This window comes from Fukomys damarensis, unplaced genomic scaffold (genome assembly GCF_012274545.1).
Source record: "Fukomys damarensis isolate Sample0158 unplaced genomic scaffold, DMR_v1.0_HiC HiC_scaffold_23, whole genome shotgun sequence".
In the NCBI taxonomy this organism is placed as follows: Eukaryota; Metazoa; Chordata; class Mammalia; order Rodentia; family Bathyergidae; genus Fukomys; species Fukomys damarensis.
Window position 1 is genome coordinate 30,758,053 of NW_022900935.1, and position 21,526 is coordinate 30,779,578.

General features: G+C 35.1%; 1 protein-coding gene across 10 annotated transcripts in view; it reads right to left on the reverse strand.

Annotated features, from left to right (window-relative positions):
• Nucleotides 1-291: 291 nt before the first annotated feature.
• Nucleotides 292-21,526, reverse strand: part of Tut4 (terminal uridylyl transferase 4) — a 94,652-nt gene continuing 73,417 nt past the window's right edge. Inside the window, exons 20-29 of one of the 10 annotated variants that reach the window (XM_010610336.3) lie at nt 18,621-18,698; nt 18,108-18,285; nt 17,810-17,857; nt 17,654-17,736; nt 13,073-13,188; nt 11,998-12,221; nt 10,473-10,573; nt 6,712-7,149; nt 1,994-2,152; nt 292-693 (exon numbers count right to left, since the gene is read on the reverse strand). In XM_010610336.3, the coding sequence (XP_010608638.1) occupies nt 469-693; nt 1,994-2,152; nt 6,712-7,149; nt 10,473-10,573; nt 11,998-12,221; nt 13,073-13,188; nt 17,654-17,736; nt 17,810-17,857; nt 18,108-18,285; nt 18,621-18,698 (1,650 nt within the window). In that variant the 3' untranslated portion in view covers nt 292-468. Of the gene's footprint in view, nt 694-1,993; nt 2,153-6,701; nt 7,150-10,472; nt 10,574-11,997; nt 12,222-13,072; nt 13,189-17,653; nt 17,737-17,809; nt 17,858-18,107; nt 18,286-18,620; nt 18,699-21,526 lie in introns of all 10 variants that reach the window. The other 9 variants (XM_010610328.3, XM_033767364.1, XM_010610329.3 and 6 more) reach the window with 9 other exon arrangements.

The following is a 21,526-nucleotide window of genomic DNA, read 5'->3' on the forward strand; positions in this document are numbered from 1 at the left end:
TAAAATAGAACTGCAAATACAGGCAAAAGCAACTTTCTGTTCACGTTTGAGTATGTTCAATATACAAGTATGTAAAAAAAATTTTTGAATCTTCATGTTGTTTTATTTTATTTTTTTACCTTTTAAAAAGTTTTTGGCACTACAAGGTTCTGTAAAGAATAGAAGTGACAAATTTAAAACACATGAAATTCTTTCCTAATTCTCAAGAACAATATATATAAAGTCTGAAGCAACCAAAGTATGAATACAGCTAATAGAAAATAAAGAATGTAATTTTTAAATTCTCTCTTTATACAATTCATCAAGGTTAAACAAAACATAAAATTCCCTTAAAAATAGGGTAATAAAATAGATGAAATTTGTATCACTCAATTTAGTGATACTAGTAAAAACTATACTTCATATTTATATACAAATAATACAGTGTTTAAAAACAGTCTTAGAATTTAAATAAGCTATCTAAACGTGTTAAAATTTTAAATCAAGACCTGATTTGTTTTGCTTTCCATTTAATGTCACTTTTTCTGCTGAATGTAACTGACATTGAGGTACGGATACCCTTGAGACAGCAGGATTGGCTGGTTGCTGTGGATCGGTAGACCAGCTGAAAGAAAATGGACTCGCATTACTCCGACACGTTTCCTCTTGGTGGGTGGGGACAACGCTCTCTACACCAACGGGCGGCACATCTGTCTGTTGGATATAACACAGACAGGAAACTGAGAGGCTTCTGCCTATTTATCTGAATCCCTTTAGAATTAACTTGTAGCTAGTTCTCTTATTTTCTATTTATATAACAGGAGGAGATGAAACGTCAAAATATTAGAGGGGAAAGAGATGAAGAAAAATGTGAAGAGCAAAAAAAAAAAAAAGAAGAGACAGATGAAGGAGAAAGATCACAGGAAGAAACCTTCCATGGAAGAATTCAGACTTTACTCTCCTAAAAGAATTTGTACAACTGGTAATAACTTCTAGAAGCCAACATCAGTCAAGGTTATGCTATTCTGTAATACAGAGGTATCCAGGAGTACGTGGATAGTTTAAGAAGGCTTGATTGTATTAAGCCTGAAGCTTATAAAAGGGCACTCCCCTTAAAGTTAACACTTCATTCATTCAACACTTCCTGAGTGTGTGCCCTCAGTATCGTGCACTCCTGGTTGATCTATAATGATCTGACTCCACTGTTTTTTAACTCCTGAGTTAAATGAACTAAAGGCCACTTCTAACATCACCTGTTGAAACAGATGCTCTTAAGGCAAGGAAGGTTAGAAAAAAATGCTCCTAGTTCCTTGAAATTCTTAATTTTTAGTGTTCATTACCCATGTCAAAGCAGTTACTGGTACACTACAGGACCAGCAGAATATAATAAATGCTAATTTCATTCAATGAATGACAAATCTTACTTTTACTAAACAAATCTTATCATACCTCTATTTGATGTAAAACCTTCTAGCATATCCTTTTTGCTTTCTAAATCAAGTCCAAAGTCCTTCATATTATGTATGGCCTCAGCCTACCATTTCTAGCATTCTTATGTATACATCTTTCCCAGAGACCTCCATCCTGTATTCCTACTATTTTCTCTTCTTCTTCCTTATACCAAGCTAAAACTCAGTGACTTTGTACATATTAGAATACTCTTCCTTCCCTCTAATTTCTCAGGGGAAAAAATTCCTGCATTAATTTCAACATCTAGTTCAAATATCAAAATCTTGTATGATGTAATCTCTCAAAACCAAATACTGCTTGTTCTGCTAGGGCAATGTTAACTAATTCCACTAAATTTCTATTTTGCTCTCTTAATAAAATGTGCATTAAGACTGGAAATTTTGTTTCACACTTACTTGAGCAATTAGCATCTAGTATGCTCTCAATAAATGTTTACTTGAATTCATGAATTTTCATTCCCAGATCCTGGCCTTCACTGAGGCTCCATGTTCCCAAATATTACCCATCCAGCCTAACCTGTTAACTAATTTGTAAGCAATAGTACCTTGAGTATAGAAAGGTTTGTTGGGCTGAAATCTTGTGTTTCCCTGATGCATGAAGTTTTGATGCAAACCATAAGGCCACGAAGCTGGGACAAGGGGGAAATGGGGACGCGGTGCATGTTCCCAAGGAATTGGAGGATTGAGTCCTCGAAAGCCTGGCTCTGCATTTCAAGAAAAAAAGAAAAACACATTTTAATATATTAGTCTATTCATTCAAATATTCCTTCATTCCACAAAAATATACTAACTACATAACACTGGCTATGAACTATGCTAAATCCAGATAACAAAAAATTGGTTTTAAAGAATTAAGCACTGTACCCCCCACAAATGCGTGCATGTACACACACACACACATACACACACACACAAAGAGAAAGGGGTGAAGCAAACATTGTTATTTGCTTAGTTTATTCAGAAGATATATATATATATAAAAACTGCTATACCAGATAGGCAAAATGTGTTCTATGACAGGAGCTAACCCAGACTGTGAAGGTAAGAGCAGGTTTTCTTATGATCTAAGCAATGTTGTAAAGAACACGTTAGTACATGGCCGGGGATTCAGCTCAGTAGCAATGCATCTGCCTCGCAAGTCTAAGGTCCTGAGTTCAATCCCCAGTGAAAGAAAGAAAGGGAAGGAAGGAAGGAAAGAAGGGGAGGGAGGGAAGAAGGAAGGAAGGAAAAGAAAGAAGTTAGGCAAAATGGGGTACGGGGAGGGTAGACAGAGAGAACAACATATACAAAAGCCTAAAAGCAGGAAAGTGCAACAAGTTTGAGAGCCACAAAACAACAAAAGTGTGACAGTGGACAGCTGAAGTAATGGAGGTGATATTCCAGACAGGGAGAACCACTTAGATCAATAATCAGGGGGAAGATAAAGTAACATGATAAGACAAAAGGCCAAATAGGTAGGTGGGGATATATTGAAAGAACCTTAATACATCATATGCTAAAGAACCTACATGTTATCCTTAAACAATGCCAATTATCCCAGAATTAATTATATCTTGGGCCTGAAAGTAGATTCTATTTACAAACTTGAGCAACTGTAGTGTAATATTTGAAAGCTTAAGCTTACAAAAGTTAAAAGTTGGGATCAAACAGGTAAAAGTTCAAATCATAGTTCTAAAAATTACAAAGGCTCCACTTGAACCTCACATTGTTACTGGCTTTTACAAGTTCTGGCATACTGGTAGGAATTCAAGCACCACCAAAATCAATCAATCTCTCTCTCCTCTCTCCCTCCATCTTTCTCTAAGATGTATCTATAATGCAGGTAGTATTTTATTCAAAGCAAACTACCTATTGAGTCTTCTGGATTGTTTCCGGTGGCTTTTCTTGTTCAAGGTCACAATGTGCTAAGAAATAACTGAAAGATTCTGCCCATATTTACTAATCTTTCTAGAAGGAACTCAAATTAGGAAGTATGCAATAACAGAGTAGGGAGGAAGACAACTAGTGAACCCCAACTGGCTTCATTCTTACAAGCTCAGTCTTCTCAGGGGTAATCAGGAAGATAAAGTGCCTGTTCACTCTAAGTTCGTAAAGCCATGTCACAGCTAAGGATTGAAACAAAAGAGCTCAAAGTTTACAAAATAAATGAGCTGGGTATACAGATTTAAATTATGACCAACTGAGAAAATGCTTTAACACAAAAACAATAATTTGTAAGGATACAGCTCAATGTATCTTGCCCATTTTTCACAACCAAATATTTTCATAATACAAGTAATATAATCTCACTAGAGATACGTTTAAAAATGGGGGGATTTTAGCAAATCTTGTTATCCAAAATAAAATCATAATTATTGTTCTAATATATTCCCACCTAGTACTTCCTTTTTTTTCTTTTTAAACTAGGGATTAGCCTAGGACCTTCCCACTAAACTACATTCCCACCTCTATTTTGCAACAGGGTCTCAACTAAGTTGGTAAATTAACAAGGTGGGCTCACAACTACGATGTGCCTTAGCCTGCCTTACCCTCTCAGCGTGCTGGGATCATAGGCCTATGCCACCATGCCTGGCCAGTCCTTCTATTTTTAACACAGCAGTAATTTGAGCTTTAATATTAATTCTGAGTTGTGTACCCATACAACAAATATTAATAGTTTATCATATACTAAATATGTAACATGAAAAATGTATCTACCATATAAGGTGCACTAAACTAGCTACTGGAAAGACAGTGATAGATAAAACACAATTCTTGGCCTCTATTATAAAGTTCATTCTAATGTGCTATGCAGAAAAGTAAACAAGTAATATCACCTTAGTAAAAAAGTGCTATGAAATGGATTTTAAGGAAACAAGGAGACAAAAGGGGATCAAGAAGACACATCTTGAAAGTGACATAACTTAAAAAAGCAGGATGAGTGAGTCTGTCAAGCTTCAGGACAAGGGAGAAAAAGTGTGAGAGTAGACAGCTGAAGTAATAGAGATGATATTCCAAGCAGGGGGAATCACTCAGATAAACAATCAGGGGTAAGACACAGTAAGGTATATTTGTGGGACATTTTGTTAATCAATTCCTTATCACTGAAATATAGATCAACTAGGGGCAGATAGAGAGCAGAACTGATATGAACTTAGTTAAATGAATTTAGAAAAATTTAGTTAAGCTAGGCGTGGTTGCACACGCCTGTAATCCCAGCATTCGGGAGGCTGAGGCAGGAGGATTGCTGTGAGTTCGAGACCAGCCTGGGCTACAGAGTGAGTTCCAGGTCAGCCTCAACTACATAGTGAGACCCTGTCTCAAAAAAATCAAAAAAGAAAAAAAAAAAAAAAAGAAAGAAAGAAAGAAAGAAAAATTTAGTTAATATATCAAGGGTAAAATACCAGTTTTTTATATATTCATCTTCATGGATATGTAAGTCAGTGACTACTATGGTAATTAAAAAATAATCCCTAAAATTTCTTGAAAATTGATAAAGGGACAGGATCAAACATTAAGCCCTCGTTTCCTGTACAAATTGTATTTTAGGGTAATTAAAAGGTTAATAAAGGAAAAGCTCTTCACAGAAGACTCATAAAGAACAAATACAAAATCACTTTACAAATCCTAGTGAAATAATGGCAACAATTATCAATGGCAATTAAGAACATTCAATAAAACTTAATGAGGAACTTTATAACAGATAAAGTCAACACCCCCTAACTCACAAATCAACTTAAGTCACTAACATAGGAACAACCAGAAACTTCCTTCAAAAGTGAGGGATCAGAAAATTTATAAGATCATCCAAGAGGTACTCTTGCTCTCAAAGAAGAATCTATTAGAGTTAATGAAGTGTCTGAATTAAATTATGCCAAAAAGATAATATAGGACAACTTTATAATGTGAGAAAATCTAGTTTCTTCAACAAATACTTCATATAGAGAAATATAAGGGAACAGTTATAAATTGAAGGATATTATGAGACATAAAAACTACATAATACATTTGGGCTTTTATCTGAGTTCTAATTCAGAAAACAAAAACCAAGATACTTTTCTTCTTAGACAAATGGAAAAATGAACAAGAAGGGAGTAACAGCCAGGCGTGGTGGCACACTCCTGTAATCCCAGCACTTGGGAGGCTGAGGCAGGAGGACTGCTGTGAGTTCGAGACCAGCCTGGGGCTACATAGTGAGTTCCAGGTCAGTCTCAACCACAGAGTGAGACCCTGTTTTAAAAAAACAAAAAAAAAACAAAAAAAAAAAAAAAGAAGAAGGGGTTAACAGATGATACTGGGTACAGATCTTATGATTTTTAAGAGACACAAACAAAAGCTTTTATAAAATGATGGTAACAGGACGAGGGATTTGGCTCAGTTGTTCTGCCGCCTGCCTTGCAAGTGCAAGGGCCTGAGTTTGACCTCCCGTTCAAAAAAAAAGAAGTGGTGGTAACATGTCAGACAAAAAAAACAGTAAACTGTTAATAACTGTTAATTAGTGGGGTTCATCATACTTTACTCTCCTTTTGTGCATGATTTAAGCTCTCCATAAAAATATTTATAACTAAAAAGCTGAATATAAACAGCAAATATGGCAATGTCAACTTCTTTTTTAAACAGGTATAAATAACACAATAAAAATATTACTTAGTACTTAGGTCTAGGAACTGAGATTATAAATGATTATTTTTCAAATACTCTGTAGTGAACACATATTAAATATCTGAAATTTTAAAAATGCTACTAGTTATTAATATATTGCTTACTAAAGAACTGCTGTAGAGGCTTTTAGAGCACAAAGCACAGGTTTTGCAGAAAAAAAGTTTATCTCTTCAATCTATCATGATTATGACAATACAGTAGTTAACCTTCAACTCATCAACTGTAAAATGAGCACCAATAATACTACACCAAGCGACAGTGAAAATTAAAAAATAAAATTATAGCTAATATTAATGTGTATTACTTCATTCAATATTCACAATATCCCTGGGTTAGATGCTATTAATATCTTTTTTACAGATGAAACCAACATACAAAGTGATTAAGTAACTATTCAAGATCTCATAATAAATGGCAAAGTTAGCATTCAAATCGTGGCATCTGATCCCAGGTCCCATACTGTTTACTTTTAGCTACTCTAGTCCTACACTGTATCTCCATAAATATTGCTTGCCTTTTTTTTCACATTATTTCCCCAGTTTAAACCAATAATTCCAATCAGCCAACCTTTCTACAAACAGACAGATACAGAAGAAGAAAAGGAAGAGTTACCCGAACTCCCCATTGCACCGTTGTTCACCAGAGAGTTTGGAGCCACAGTTCGAGGCCAGTGTCCATCATGAGAGGAGCTAGGGATCGCCATGGGTCTAGCAGCAGGCTGTGCAAAGATGATGCTGGGATCATTCAGGCCAATACTGCTGGGAGCACTGCCTGGTGCAGAGTGGATTACTGGGCCATGAATGGGCCAAGATGGTGCAGGGATCTGGAGCGGGTGCATTGGCAACAATCCCATATTGTGCATGGGAGAATACTGAGCTGGCGGTGACTGGGGAAAGTTATACAGAGGCATCTGGACTTGATGGGACGCCTGGGCTCCCTGCTGAGATGGGCCAAGCTTAGGTTGGGATCCTGACTGAGATGGAGGCTGGGTAACAGCAGCTGATTGGGAAGAGTTCTGTGGAAATGGCTGGGGTTGAGGAGAATAAGATGGTGAATCAGACTGCAGAGAAAAAAAGGACACATTTGAAAATTAACTCACAAACATCTTGATTTAATAAATGTAAAGTTTACCAGAATACAAAATTATGACGTTATTTCATTAGAAAATCATATACAGAACTACAGGATATGTAGAATTATTACAGAATTTAATTTTATATGAAGGTAATTATTTTTCAAACGCTTTCTCATAAGGCAGTGCTCCATAAACCTTTTAATCATCCAAAGACAAGACAGCCTAGGCAACATTCCCACATGGACAACATGTATCTCTCACTGTGAACTAGTTGCTTATAAATAACTCAGTTACTTTCTTTCAATACACTGGGTAATACTCTAGGTACTAAAAATACTAACACTAATGCCTTCATGGACTTTTTATTAGGGAAAAGCAGGGAGGGAACAGAAAATGATTACATAAACAATCACAATAAAGTATAATTATTACTATGATAAAGAATATATAATGTATAACATATAATGAAATCCCAAAGCAGGAATATCTGAACCACTTTGGGAAAAGTCAGGAAGAAAAGAATAAGTGGAGATTAATGAAGACTTTCTGGGAAGAGGATCAAGAGATCTTTAAACTTAAGACTCAAGGGTAAACACAAACCAATCTGATAAAAGACTACAAAGATATGGGGAAGGGAAAAGTGCAGGCAGAGGGATTAACACAATTAAAGGTATAAAGGCATGAAAATGTAATTTTTTAAAGTAAGTGGAGCCGGGTATTTAGCTCAGTGGCGCATGCCTAACTCACAATCGCAAGCAAGGTCCTAAATTTGATCCCTGGTACCACCAAAAAAACCAAAGAACATAATGAAAAAATGAATAAAGTGAGAGGAGCCAGGATTGTAGCTCAGCAGCACAGCACCTTCCTGGCAAGCTCAAGGTCCTGAGTTCAATTCCCAGTACCAAAAAAAAAATAAATAAATAAAGTATGTGGAATTTGAAAGAAGCTTAATACTATTGTATTACAAGAAAAGGGGAATGGCACATCTGAGGCTCCAGAACTAAAGAGGGGCAAGATAATGAAGAGTTCTTATAACACTTGTAATTTACACTGAGGGAAGTGGGCAACCACTAAAGGATTGTAGTCAGGTGGGAATACAATCAATCTACATCTTAGAAAAATTATTTTTATTTAATAAGAATGAGATAGAGACACTTGAGGCTACAATGTTAAGTGAAATTAATCAGACACACAAGTTTACATATCATATAGTTCCTTACATGAGAAACCCAGAATAAAAATAAAGAGCAAAATAAAAGACAGATAAGACAAAATAGGAAGATAGGTCATTTTCAATGGAGAAGGGGATCAAGATATGGAGGGAAAGGAAAGAGAGGGAAGGGATAAGGAATGAAAAAAGGAACTGGGATGTTATGTGCAACTCTACAAAATGTAAACATTATGTGCTGCAAACATGTACCAAAAAAAAGGAAAGAGGATAAGAGATGGAGGAAGAGAAAGGAAGGAAGGGAAAAAGGAAGGAAAAATGTGTTATGTCATATACCAACTTCCCACAAGGAATGTAAACATTGAGTACTACACACATGTACTAACAAACTAAAATGAAATTTTAAAAATGAAAATAAAAATAAATAGAGAATATTGAGAAGAAAAAAAAACAGACTGAAGAGAAGGATACTAATATATAATGCAGCAGTCCTGAGATGATGGTAGGCTAGGCCACAGAAAATAATAAAGGGACATAAATGTCTATGTATTTTTAAAAGGTACAATTTAACAATAGAATTGAATGACTGGATATGGACATTGAGAGAAAGGGAAAAGTTTCTGAAACTATACAGTGAGATAATGAGATGACAAACAAGAGGAAGACACAAATCTAGGAGTTGGGCATAAATATAAACTATATTCTACATATATTCACATTAAGGTTTCCTATACATCAGAATAGTGGTCTGCTTTACACATTCTTAGCTCAGGCAAGAAAAAAGTGAGCACAAGAAGAAGAGAACAAAACTCAAGGGGTGCCAAGCCTGGTGGTACATGCCTAAAATCCCAGCGCTTGGTACGGCTGAAGCAGGAAGATCACCAAGAGTTCGAGACCAGCCTGGGGTAGATAGTGAGTTCGGGGCCAGCCCAAACTACAAAGGGAGACCTTGCCTCAACCTTACATGGCCACTCGAGAGATTAAATTTGACCAATGTGAAGCACTGAAACACAGTGTCAAGTTGAGAGTAAGAACTCTATGCACAATAATTAATAAGTATAAGGTGAATACAGGTTCAGAAAAAGATCAAAAGCAGCAAAAGAATTAAGGATAAACCTTGTGTGTCTTAATTTTTACTTAATACTCCATTGTTTTACATGTCAGCTGGTATCCTTCTAACAAATGGTAAGACACAAAGTTTCATGCAGAAAAATCCCAAATATGTACCATACTACCATAACAACACTAAATAAAAGTTTTAATATGATTGTGTATATGAGCAAGTAAAAATAGGAGAAAACTCTAATATTGTAATAAATTACAAACTTACTAAGATTGTATCTTGGACTTTAAAGAAATAACGCAACGGATGAAGTCTCTCATCCCCCTCTAGTAGATCTGACCACTTTAGTAGATCAACTTTTAATAAAACCAACACATAATGATATAAATTAACTTTCTTTAACATTTTACATAAAAACATGTGCTTCTTCATTTTTCCCTCTCCTATATTTAGTCATTAGTAGTCTCTACAATGGAACATTAGGAAATTGAAGTTCAAGTCTGTTCAAACAGTAGTTCGTTCAGCAGTAAAAGAATTAAATGCGAAAAGCTGTACATTTCAATTTTTTGTGTTTTTATTAATACTTTTATTAAATGATACTTTTCTACTAAGCAAAGCATGTATTAGGTAGTTGTCATTTTATTTTATGAATGAGAAAGCAAGCTCACATAAATTACGTAGTTTGCCCACTGACAGAAATCCAGACATGATGGTACATGCCTGTAATCCTAGCACTCTGAAAGGCTGAGGACAATTCCAAGTTTCAGCCCAGGTTGGGCAACTTAGCAAAACTGTTTCAGAAGTATTTTTAAAGGGCAGCTGAAGATGCAGCTCAGTGTGAAGGCCCAGGGCTGAATTCCCAGGACCACCACCACAAAAAAAGATAAAAACCTAGATATACTTTATTCCAAAAGTAATGCTCAATGTACTTTATGAGCCTAAGCAAAGACACCCCTAAAAAGCACCATGAAATTCAAAAATTATATTTGCCAATCGAACAGATAAAATCCATAACATCCACTATGGACAGCACTATCTTCCTGTCAAGACTAACTCATTCACACATAAAGTACTTACACATTCTGAAGACTGTCTAGTCCTTATAGACTGATCGCCCTGTTGCTGGGCTGAACCAGCCACCTGTTGGGCATTTACAAGATTTCGGACAAGCTGGGCTGCTAAGAGAAGACATCATAAAGAAAATCAAAAGAGAAAGAAAGTAACAAAGAAATGGCAATTGATAATTAAGTAGGAGTCTCAAATTTCTCCAAGTTTTAAAATAAAATTAAGAGTTTTAAATTATTACTATATTAAATATGTGTAATAACTAACTCTTAAAGCCATTTTTCGATTCTTAGGTCAATTTATTTATTGTTTCCCCACCCTGGGTTTGACTGATTTTTTGCAGTGTTAGACTCCCATGGACTCTAGGTAACCACTCTACCACTGAGCTACTTCCCCAGCCCATATTAATTTAAAAAGCACATCAGGGGGCCAGGGATTTAGCTCAGTGGTTCCACTGCCTGCCCTCCAAGTGCTGCCTGCCTCCAAGCACAAGGTCCATCCTACGTTTGATCCCTGGTACCAAAAAAAAAGTCCATAAAAAGTGTATCAGGGCTAGGGATGTAGTTCTGAAGGACGACGAGTAATTAACATTTCTCAAAGTCCTAACTTCAATCCTCCACTCCCCCAAGTACACTATCTACAAAAACAAATACCTTACTGCTTTTGTAAAGGACATAACATATTTAAGAAAATACCTTCTACAATAAGAACCTGAAGAACTACATACAATTCACAACTTTAATAAAACAGTCTGACCCAAGCATGGTGGCACATGCCTGTAATCCCAGTACTCAGAAGGCTGAGGCAGGAGGAATGCTTATTTTGAGGTCAGTCTACGCTACAGAGTGAGTTCAAGGCCAGCCTGCCCAAAAAGTGAGACCTTGTCTCCAAAAAAAAAAAAAAATGGAGGACAGGGGATATAACTAAATGCTAGAGACCTTACCTAGCATGCATGAGATCCTGGGTTTGAACTCCAGCACTGCAATCAATCAATCAATCAATCAGGAGCCTGTTTTGAAACACACACACCCACACCTACACCCACAAAGTGCTGGCAACTAAACCCAGGCAGGGCCTCACACATGATAGGCAAGTGCTCTACCACCGAGCTATAGTCCATAACCCAAGTCTTTTTCAATGAACTTTCATTTGGGTCACTACTCAAATTCATAAAATTCTTTGTAATACACAAAAGGAACAGATCTCCCTTATTCATAATAGCAGGGAGAACATAATTTCTCATATGTAAGTGCAAGAAAAAGTCTCCCATAAAGAATACTATATTGACAGTGAGAAAAAGTGTCTGGCTCAAATCTGAATAATACTTTAGGGAGGTCAGCTGAATACAAAACTGTGGAGACTTTGACAGTGAACACATACAAGTACTGTTCAAACTAAAAAGTTTCAATGTGTAAATTTTAACACTTTTTAGGAAATTACTAGTAGGTTTAGAACAGAAGAATTAGGGTCGCTAGCATGATAGCAACATGTATGACTTTATTTCCACCAGAAACTATTTTTGGTGTTTTCTATTTACCTGCTACACTGCTATTCCTCTGACGGGCCAGCTTCACCTCTGGGCACTCCCTCCGTACATGTCCTGCATCTCCACATATAAAACACCTGAGGTCTCTGGGGTCTCTAAAGTCTCGAGTGTCATGGAGGTCCCGGGAGTCAAGAAGGTCTCGGGAGTCTTTATCTTCTTCATTCCCTTCTTTCTCTTCTTCACTGTCTTTCTTCTTTAATCTAAACAGTAAACTGCTGATACCAATAATGTGGGGCTAGGTACTTGTAAATTGAGCTTACTAACTCATAGAACACACTAAACTACACACAGAAGGGACTAACATGCTCATTTGTTTCATGCATTTGTTTGAAGACAAGGGAACTCACATTTCTAACATACCCACCCACATGGCAAAAATTAGGGATTGTATTAATTTTATAATACATTAAAATTTAATAGAAAACTTTAAGCCTGTAGAAATCTTTGGATATTCATATTTATTATCTCAACTTTAAAGAAACTAAAGCTTGGCAGATATAAGCATCATGCCTAAATTTAAAAGTTAATAAATAACAGTGATGGAAATTCAAAACATATTTTGTTTGAAAATTTCCAAAGTTTTATATTATGCCAGACTTGATGTAAGAAAAGATTTTCCTGGCCTACTGTAAATATAGATGTAGGACCCGGGAATGTGAATGTAAATATATTTTGAGTATATATTAATTATGTTACATAATATTTACATATACCTCTCAGTATATATTTCAAGAATTTAATCATATTTTAATTATTTGTTCACATGACTGTGAGGTCCTCAGCAAGAACTCCATGTAATAGCTATTTTTTCTTGGCTTCTAGCACATTTCACAAAATACAGTAAGTAACAGTTAAGTGCTTCAATTTTTTTAAAAGCTGAATTAACAAATCAATGAATATTCAAGACATCATTTATGCCACAAATAAATCTAATACTATTACAAAATTCCAGTAGATATTTATGTAAGGTCCAATTTTAAAGCCCTGAATTTCCTCACTTAATACATTTCTGAACAGAGTAACAGCTACAAATTGGCCTCCCATTTATATACAATCATTTGCCAACCTTTTCCTTTTAGGGCAGTCTTTCATGTAATGGCCTATTTTTCCACAAACACGGCAACACCGATCATTAGGAGCCAATTCTCCATCTGTTAATACTCTTGAATCAAAGAAGTACTCCTAGGGAGAAAGTACAGTTTTACCAGAAAAAAAAAAAAATCACTATAAAACTTTTGGATCCAAATGGAAAGATCAAGATGCAAAAGTTTTTCTTAAAGAAAAGATCATAAACATCAATAAATATTTCACTGTAATGAAACCATGTTATAAAAATAAGCTTCAGAATCATTACCATCCCAATTAATACTAAATACTTTACATCCACATTACACTATCCAGAGATGCTATAAATGAATAAGAAAATCTCAAAAAAATAGGTAAGATATTATTTTCATCCTCATTTTACAGATGACAACACTATAATTCAGATTTCAAGTCATTTGCCCATAATAAAAAAGCTGGGTAAGTCTCAAAGATTTAAAACTAAATCTGTTCTGACTACAAAGTTTCTGCTTTCTGCTATATCAGTCTACTTCTGGAAAGAAACTATTCTCTATACAACAGAACTTCAAGTATATAAAGCAATTCTCTACTTCAAATATGTTTGGATTTATAAATAATTATTAAACAACATGTATCATTCATAAAAGTAAATTAAACCTAAGAAAGTAGGGAAATAAAAAGTAAATACTCTTTCCAATTTTTAAAATTGGGCTCATTTTTTGCTTCTCACTACTTATTTTTTGCCTTGTCACAAATTCAAGGTGGTCCTAACAGTACTCATACTTCTGAAAGACAAAAGAACATGTTCACTTTGCAGTCTACAAACCTATCTAAAGTCAAAAATAAGAGACACACCCAATAGAGAATGGTTTAATTTAAAAAAGAACAATAACAATAATAAACTTGCAGAAAAATTGGAATGTACATATACTGCTGGTGAAAATGTAACACAGCACATCCACTTAGAAAACAGTTCATCGGTTCCTCAAAAATTTAATGATAAGTTTATTGAAATGATGCAGCCATTCCAGTGTTAGGTATATAAAAAGAGAAATGAAAACAAAATCACAAAAAATTCATATGAGTATTATTCATAATTGCCAAAAAATGTAATCAAAATGTTCAAATGTCAAAAACTGATGGATAAATAAAATATGGTATATCTATACAACAGAATATTTTTAGCCACAAAAAGAAATGAAGTACATCACACATGGTGGGGTATACTTGTAATCCAAGCACTCTTGGTGGCTGAGGCAACAGGACCATGAGTTCAAAACCAGCTTGAGCTATAAGGCAAGCTAGTCTGAACTACATACATAGAGAGAAAACAAAATAAAATACTGACACATACTGCAACATGGATGAACCTTGAAAATATTATGCCAATAGGCAGTTCTGAAAGAATACATTATTGTAAGACTCCATTTATATGAAACATCCAGAATGGGAAAACCTATTATAAAACTTGGGTAGTGGGATGGGGATTTAGCTCAGTGGTGCCATTGCCTGCCTTGCAAGCAAGACCTGAGTTTGATCCCTGGTACCAAACACACACACACACACACACATACAACACTGAGCAGTGGTTTGAGAAAAAGAAAGAAGACTAACTGCTAATGATAGCAAGGTTTCTCTCAGAGAAGAAAAATCCTCACCATAGTAAAAAGCAGAGCTAAGTTGTACATTTTGTGAATTATATCTCAGTAATGCTGTTTGTAAAACAAGGACAAGAGATAAAACTTTTTCACAATTACCATTATAAATGATTAACTCTTCGTGAAACTCTTTTCTGCCCAGGACAAAATTAAAGGCCTGTCTCATTTCACCCAGTTTCTTAAGAATAATTCTCAATTTGTTCTCTGTCATCTATCACCACTAATTAATCAAGTTGTATCCATTCTATTCTTGAAGTATCTCTTAAATCCACATTTCTCTATCCCACCATTCCAGTGACCTAGAACTGAGGTTAGCAAACTTCAAATGAAAATAGCAAAACTCAAGACATAGGGACTTATAGGAGAGAAAGCAAATTTCCACCAAATGTTTTGCTAAAGAAAGTAAGTCAATAGTAATAATTAGATACTTTTTTTTTTTTTTTTTTTTTTGAGACATGGTCTCACTATGTAGTTTAGGCTGACTCTGAACCTGTGGCAATCTGACTACCTCAACCTCAAGTGCTGGGATTAGGCATGTGCCACCACACCTGACAAGATACAATTTTTATATTTACTAATAAGAATGGAACACTTTTTAGAAGATAACAGCTCACTTAACTGAAATTCAAAGTGTTACCTATCATTAAAATTGATGGCAAATGTTCATCCATAAAGGCTGATCTACGAGCCAGATGTGGTGGTACATTCCTGCAATCCAGCATTTGGAAAGCCAAGGCAGGCAGATCAACACAAATTCAAGGCCAGCCTGGGCTATATTATGAGTTCAAGGCCAGCCTGAACTACACAGCGAGACTCTCAAAAAAAACCAAAAACCAAAAGAAATAAAGATGTTGATCTGCATTTAGATTTTATGTATTTCATCTTTGAAAACATTCTTACAGAAAAAGAGGCTGAAGATTTAGGATAAAGGTAAAAGGAACTAGAGTATATGCAAAAGTACTAGTCTTCAATAAATAAAGGAGACATCTGCAGAATTCAGGAAGATTTATAGATGTGGTAGCAGAAAATTGAAGGAGTATTTATCTGACACTATTATCTCAGAGAAAAATCATCTACTAAGAGTAATAAGGGCAGAAGTCAAAGATGAGACAAAGTAGAGGGGCTATAAAATTTGGCATAAAATAAAATTTGAAATATTTTATGGAACCAGAGACATAGGTAATGAAAGAAATGTAGCAAAATCGTCAAACAGCACTGAAGTCCAGTTAAAGTTGGTAAATATTAATAATTCAAGTTATAACTCGTCATATAATATTGTTTTAACTTATACATTATTTTATAAAGTACAATACTACGTTATACTATGTACTTAAAACTGCTTAGCTTTATGATTTTTTTCCATTTTGTTTGGCTGTTCAAGCACATACAGAGAGTGGACAACTAAATTCATGTAAGGCTGAACACATACGGGTACCAAAGAAAGACAGTGTGATTAAAGACTTTAAAATGAGGCAGACACAGTGGTGCACAACTGTAATCCCATTTAGGAGGCTAAGGCAGGAAGACTGTGAGTTTGAAACCAGCCCAGCATACATAGCGAGTTGCAGGTCAGCCTAGACTACATAAAAAAAACTCTGCCTCAAAATCATCATCATCATCTTCTACTTCTTCCTAAGTGTAATTCCCAAGAGTAGGCATAGAATCTTAGTCAAATGAGACAGGAAAATGAAGCCTGAAGTTAAATGATGAATAAGGAGAAAAAAGGTCTACACTAGAGGACCTAATGATATAAAGAATGAAGTGGGAATATTTAAGTGAATAAGAAAAGTAAAAAATATGAAATATACTTTAGCTTAGAATAGTCTGTGCAAAATTATCCTGCATGCTGTTATAATCTTAATACCTAGCAGGAAATAAAAGCATGAAGTAGTGAAATAAAAACATCAAAGACAGTGTTCTTGGATATTTTCTACTATATATGTTACGACACTAGTATAATGAAGACAACTTAAATGTCCATCAGAGGAAAATACTTAAATTAGTATATCAAAACTATGGAATACCATATATTTACTGTTAAGAATAAAATTTATTTTAAAAATAATTAATCTTTATATGCCTAGCGTTCTATTTTGGAGCATCCATACCAAAAGAACATAATAAAACCTTTTTCTGTTCAAATTCTTATTCCTTGAATTTTTCTAGATAACATGAATTTTATGGAAAAATTTACAAAACGGTCATCTTTGGCATAAATGGGTTAACACATTGAAGGCTACTTTCTGGTAGACCTCAAATTGATGACTGGCTCTTATACCAATTAATATTCAAAACAAAAAATGATATCTATGTACAATGGAGCACTACTTATACTGAATTATAAAGGATTACTGAAATTTTGTATTCATAAACTAAAACTAGCACATCTCTGGTTAGTATTCTATTAATAAAGTCTCACTGTGAACAGGGCATGGTGGCGCACACCTGTAATTCCAGCACTCGGGAGGCTGAGGCAGGAGGACCGCTATAAGTTCAATACCAGCACGGGCTATATAGTGAGTTCCAGGTCAATTTCAACTACATAATGAAACCCTGTCTAAAAAAAAAACAAACCAAAACAAAAACAAAAACAAAAAAAAAGCCTCACTGTGTACATTAATGGGTTCCTATTGAACATATACCTACAAATAGTTGCATGCCTCAATTTCAGATAAAACAACACTTAAAATATTCATTTATTGCTATGTCAGTTAATATACTATTAAAATGTTAGGTTTTGGGGCTGGGGATTCAGCTCCTTGGTACCACAACCTGCCTCACATGCACAAGGCCCCAAGTTTGATCTCAGGTACAATGTAGGAAGCAATGACTATCTCTTTCCCTATTCTTAACATCAACCTGGAAACAAGATTAGGTTTCTTAAAAAAGAGAAAAGATTAAACATAAAAATAACATAAACTTACAGCTTCTCTGCCAATGAGTGGATAAAAGGGGGTACCAAAAAGTTTCCTTCCATTGATAAACGCTTTCATGATGAAATTGGTCACTATTGACAAAAGAAGGAAAAAATTAATGTGTCGAAACTTTAAAAGCAGAGAATCTCTATCTTTAAAACTTACTTTTTCTAGAAACTCCAGCACCAAGGTTATGATTCAAGTCAAAAGGGTCTAGAAAAGAAATATTTTAATTAAGAATTATATTCATTGTACCATAAAATAGCCAGAACTGAAGTCTAATACTATATATTCTCAGGCTATTTAAGTCGGCAAATTATTCTTTTAAAATTATCTATTAAAGAATGAAAACTGATAAAAATCAAGAGGAAGAATCTTTGAAATCCTAACAGTTTCCCCCTCAATTTGCTTGGCCAAAGTTTTCTTTTGTTCTTGAATTAATATTAGCATAAATGATTATTACCTTCAATCGCAATGCATTTAGATGTCCACTGCTTTTCAAAAGTTGTCAATAGCTTTTTCTGCCGAATGCTAATTACATATTCCTTGAAATCAAACTCTTCAGTATAGAAGCGAAGCAGTCCCAACCAAAGTTCTCCTAAGGATTCTGTGTTCTTTCCAAGGGAAGGTAAACGCTTTTTCTACAATTAGGAAAGGGAGAGCAAAAGAAAGGAGTGGAGGTTAGGGAAAGAGAAAGGAGAAGAGAAGCATCTCTATTATCCAAAATATAGACAGCAAATCCAAGTAATACTATTAAATTAAATTATGCTATCTTAACATTTATCAGTGAGCATTTTATAACATAAACACTAGCTGGGCATGGTGGTATGCACCTGCAGTCCCAGCACTTCGGAGGCTGGGGCAGGAGGATCACTGCAAGTTCCAGGCCAGCCTGAACTACATAGTGAGACCTTGTCTCAAAAAACCCAAAAATATTAAACAACAAAATAAAATATAAACACCATGAAAAAATTACCAGTTCTTCTGTTTTATCAAAGAAGAAAGCATTCCATCCATCAACCATTCTCTGAGGAATCTGTTTTCCATCAAAGATCTGCATTTTAAAGAAAAAACATTTTTATTATCAAATCTCAAGTTATTCAACCCAAAGATCTACAGACTTTCAAATCACTTCAGAATTCACCTATAGAAGACATACTGAAATATCTTTCCAAAAGGAACAAGCCAGAATGCCATTATTTCATTACATTAAGTAATTAAATGAAGTGCTATCTATTAAATCAGAGTTGCAAAAGGATATTGTAAGAACATGAGACTCTCCAAATGACACATTTGATGTTATCTGATGTCATCTATTTGACCTATCAAAAACATCCAGTGCAAGATTAATGAAGTTAAATCAAAGAAAACAATGATATATTATGTACCCAAAGGAAATCAATCAATAGAACTGCTGGTTTTTAGTACCTTTAATCAATTATCTGTATCAGATAATGTTGAAAAGTACTTGAAGATTTTGTCAAATGAGAAATTAAATAGCTTTCCCTGATATTTTCATAAAGACTATAAATCTTTATTTTTAATGACACTTTAGACAGCAAGTCAATAAAGTAGGAAGGTATGGAAGATGTGATATGTTCAGTGTCAGCAGACTTCACTTCTAGTCTCAGATACTGAGCAAGATAATAATCCCACAAATCATTAGTTTTCCAAATAAAAATTAAAGATTACAGTACTTATGTCAGTAGCTTATAAATTTCATTTTTCTTTTAAACTACAGAACTGTTTCCTAAAATGGAACCTTTCTGGAAGCTCAACATATGAAACACAAGCAGAGATACTTTGATAGAGACTGAGTGAAGAAAACACACTTTTCTTTATCTTACTCCTATCACCTCTACCACCCCCACATTAATGAATTCTAAAATAAGCCAGAAGACAGTTTAAAACTATTAAAACTACTAGATACAGTGGGGCATAGTGGCATAAGCATATAATCCCAAGAACTCAGGAGGCAGGAGGATTATCACGAACTGTGGGAGGCCAGCCTGAGCTACAATGAGTTCAAGACCAAATGAACTAAATAGCAAGACACTGGCTCAAAATAAACAAAAATAAATAAAACCACATTACTCATCGCCCTTTTCATTTCTGATAGAATGGTGTTTAACAAAATTAACCACAATGTTTGGCATCTCCAACCCCCCACTCCCCACAACCAGGACCTTACACTTGGGAGGCAGGTGCAGTGCCACTGAGCTAAATCCTCAGCCCTGGCCTCTCCGATTTCATTCTCAAGTTTAAATTCCTTGTGGGTCAAAGGCTTCAGTTTATCTCTACAACCTAAAATCCTTCTAGATCAAAGCTTCCTATATAGAGAACACGTAACATAAGTTTATCTACCAAATATATTTACTTTGTATATTACATAAAGTTTCCAGGGACTTAAGCTAGTAAGTTTACATAACTTAACAGTTGCCAAAAATGATTTAGTAGAAGTTCTGGTATTTTGTAAAACAAAAAAGTGAGAAGCTGACAATTAAAAACATCTAAACAAATCTAAAACAAGATACATGGGATCCTCCTCTCAACATGTAAGGTTTTACATATAATTTACCCTTGGGCTGGGGATTTAGCTCATTGTTTCGGCACCTGCCTCGCAAGCACAAGGACCCGAGTTCAATCCCCAGGGCCAAAAACAAACAAAAACAAAAACATATAATTTACCCTTAAAAGATTCAGGTACTATTATGGATATTCCATGCTCTGTAAAACAGATTTTTAAAAATTTCCCAAGCATTGAAATAATATAAACTACCTCTTTAGGCTTTGATTCTTCTGAAGAGAATTCTTACTTTTGAGTAACAATCATGATCCAAATAAAACTCACCAAATAAGACAATCATATTTGGGGCTGGGAACTAGCTCAGTGGCACAGCACCTGCCTAGCATGCAAGAGACCCTGAGTTCAATTCTTGTTACAAAAAAATCATAAAATCATATTTGTGTCAGAGAAGTGACCCTGAACATTTCACATTTGAACAAATATTTTGTTATGAAAGAACATATACAAACAAAATTTACTATCTTTTTTTTTGGTACCAGGAATTGAACTTGGGTCTTTGCGCTTGCAAGGCAGGCCACCGAACCGCTGAGCTAAATCCCCAGCCCAAAATTTACTATCTTAAATATCTACTTAATTAGCATATTCACAGGATTCTTTCTTAGAAAACTAAAACTCTGTACCCATTTAAAATATAATTTTCTGGGCCAGGGATTTAGCTCAGTGGTGCCACGGCCTGCCTTGTAAGCAAAAGGGTCCCAAGTTCCATCCCCATACCAAAATAAATAAATTAATTAAATAAATGATGATAATAATAATAATAATTTCCCATTTATCAATTTCTCAGCCTCTGACAACCACTGTTTTACTTTCTGTATCTATAAATTTGATTAGCTAGGTAGCAAGTTAGAATCAAACAGTATTTGTCTTTTTGTGACTGGCTAACCTCACTTAGCCTAACTCATTAATTTCATTAAATATAACCTTAACCTTAAGATCATATCAATAACCAATACCTTTTTGTTTGTTTTTTGAGATGGAGTCTTGCTATATAATACAGGGTAACCTCAAACTCAAAACGATCCTCCTGCCTCAGTCTCCTCATTGTATAGACAGGCATGCACCACAACATCTGGCTATGTAGCTCAAGGTGGCCTTGAACTCACTAGGTAGCCCAGGCTGGTCTGTAACTTGTGCTGATCCTCCTACCTCCCAAGTGCTGGGATTACAGGTGTGCAATATCACACGTGGATTTTTTTTTTTTTTATCACACCCTGCCAAGACTCAGGAAAGATTACATCCAGAACTGCTTCAGAAGCTGGGCGTGGTGGCACACGCCTGTAATCCCCAGCACTTGG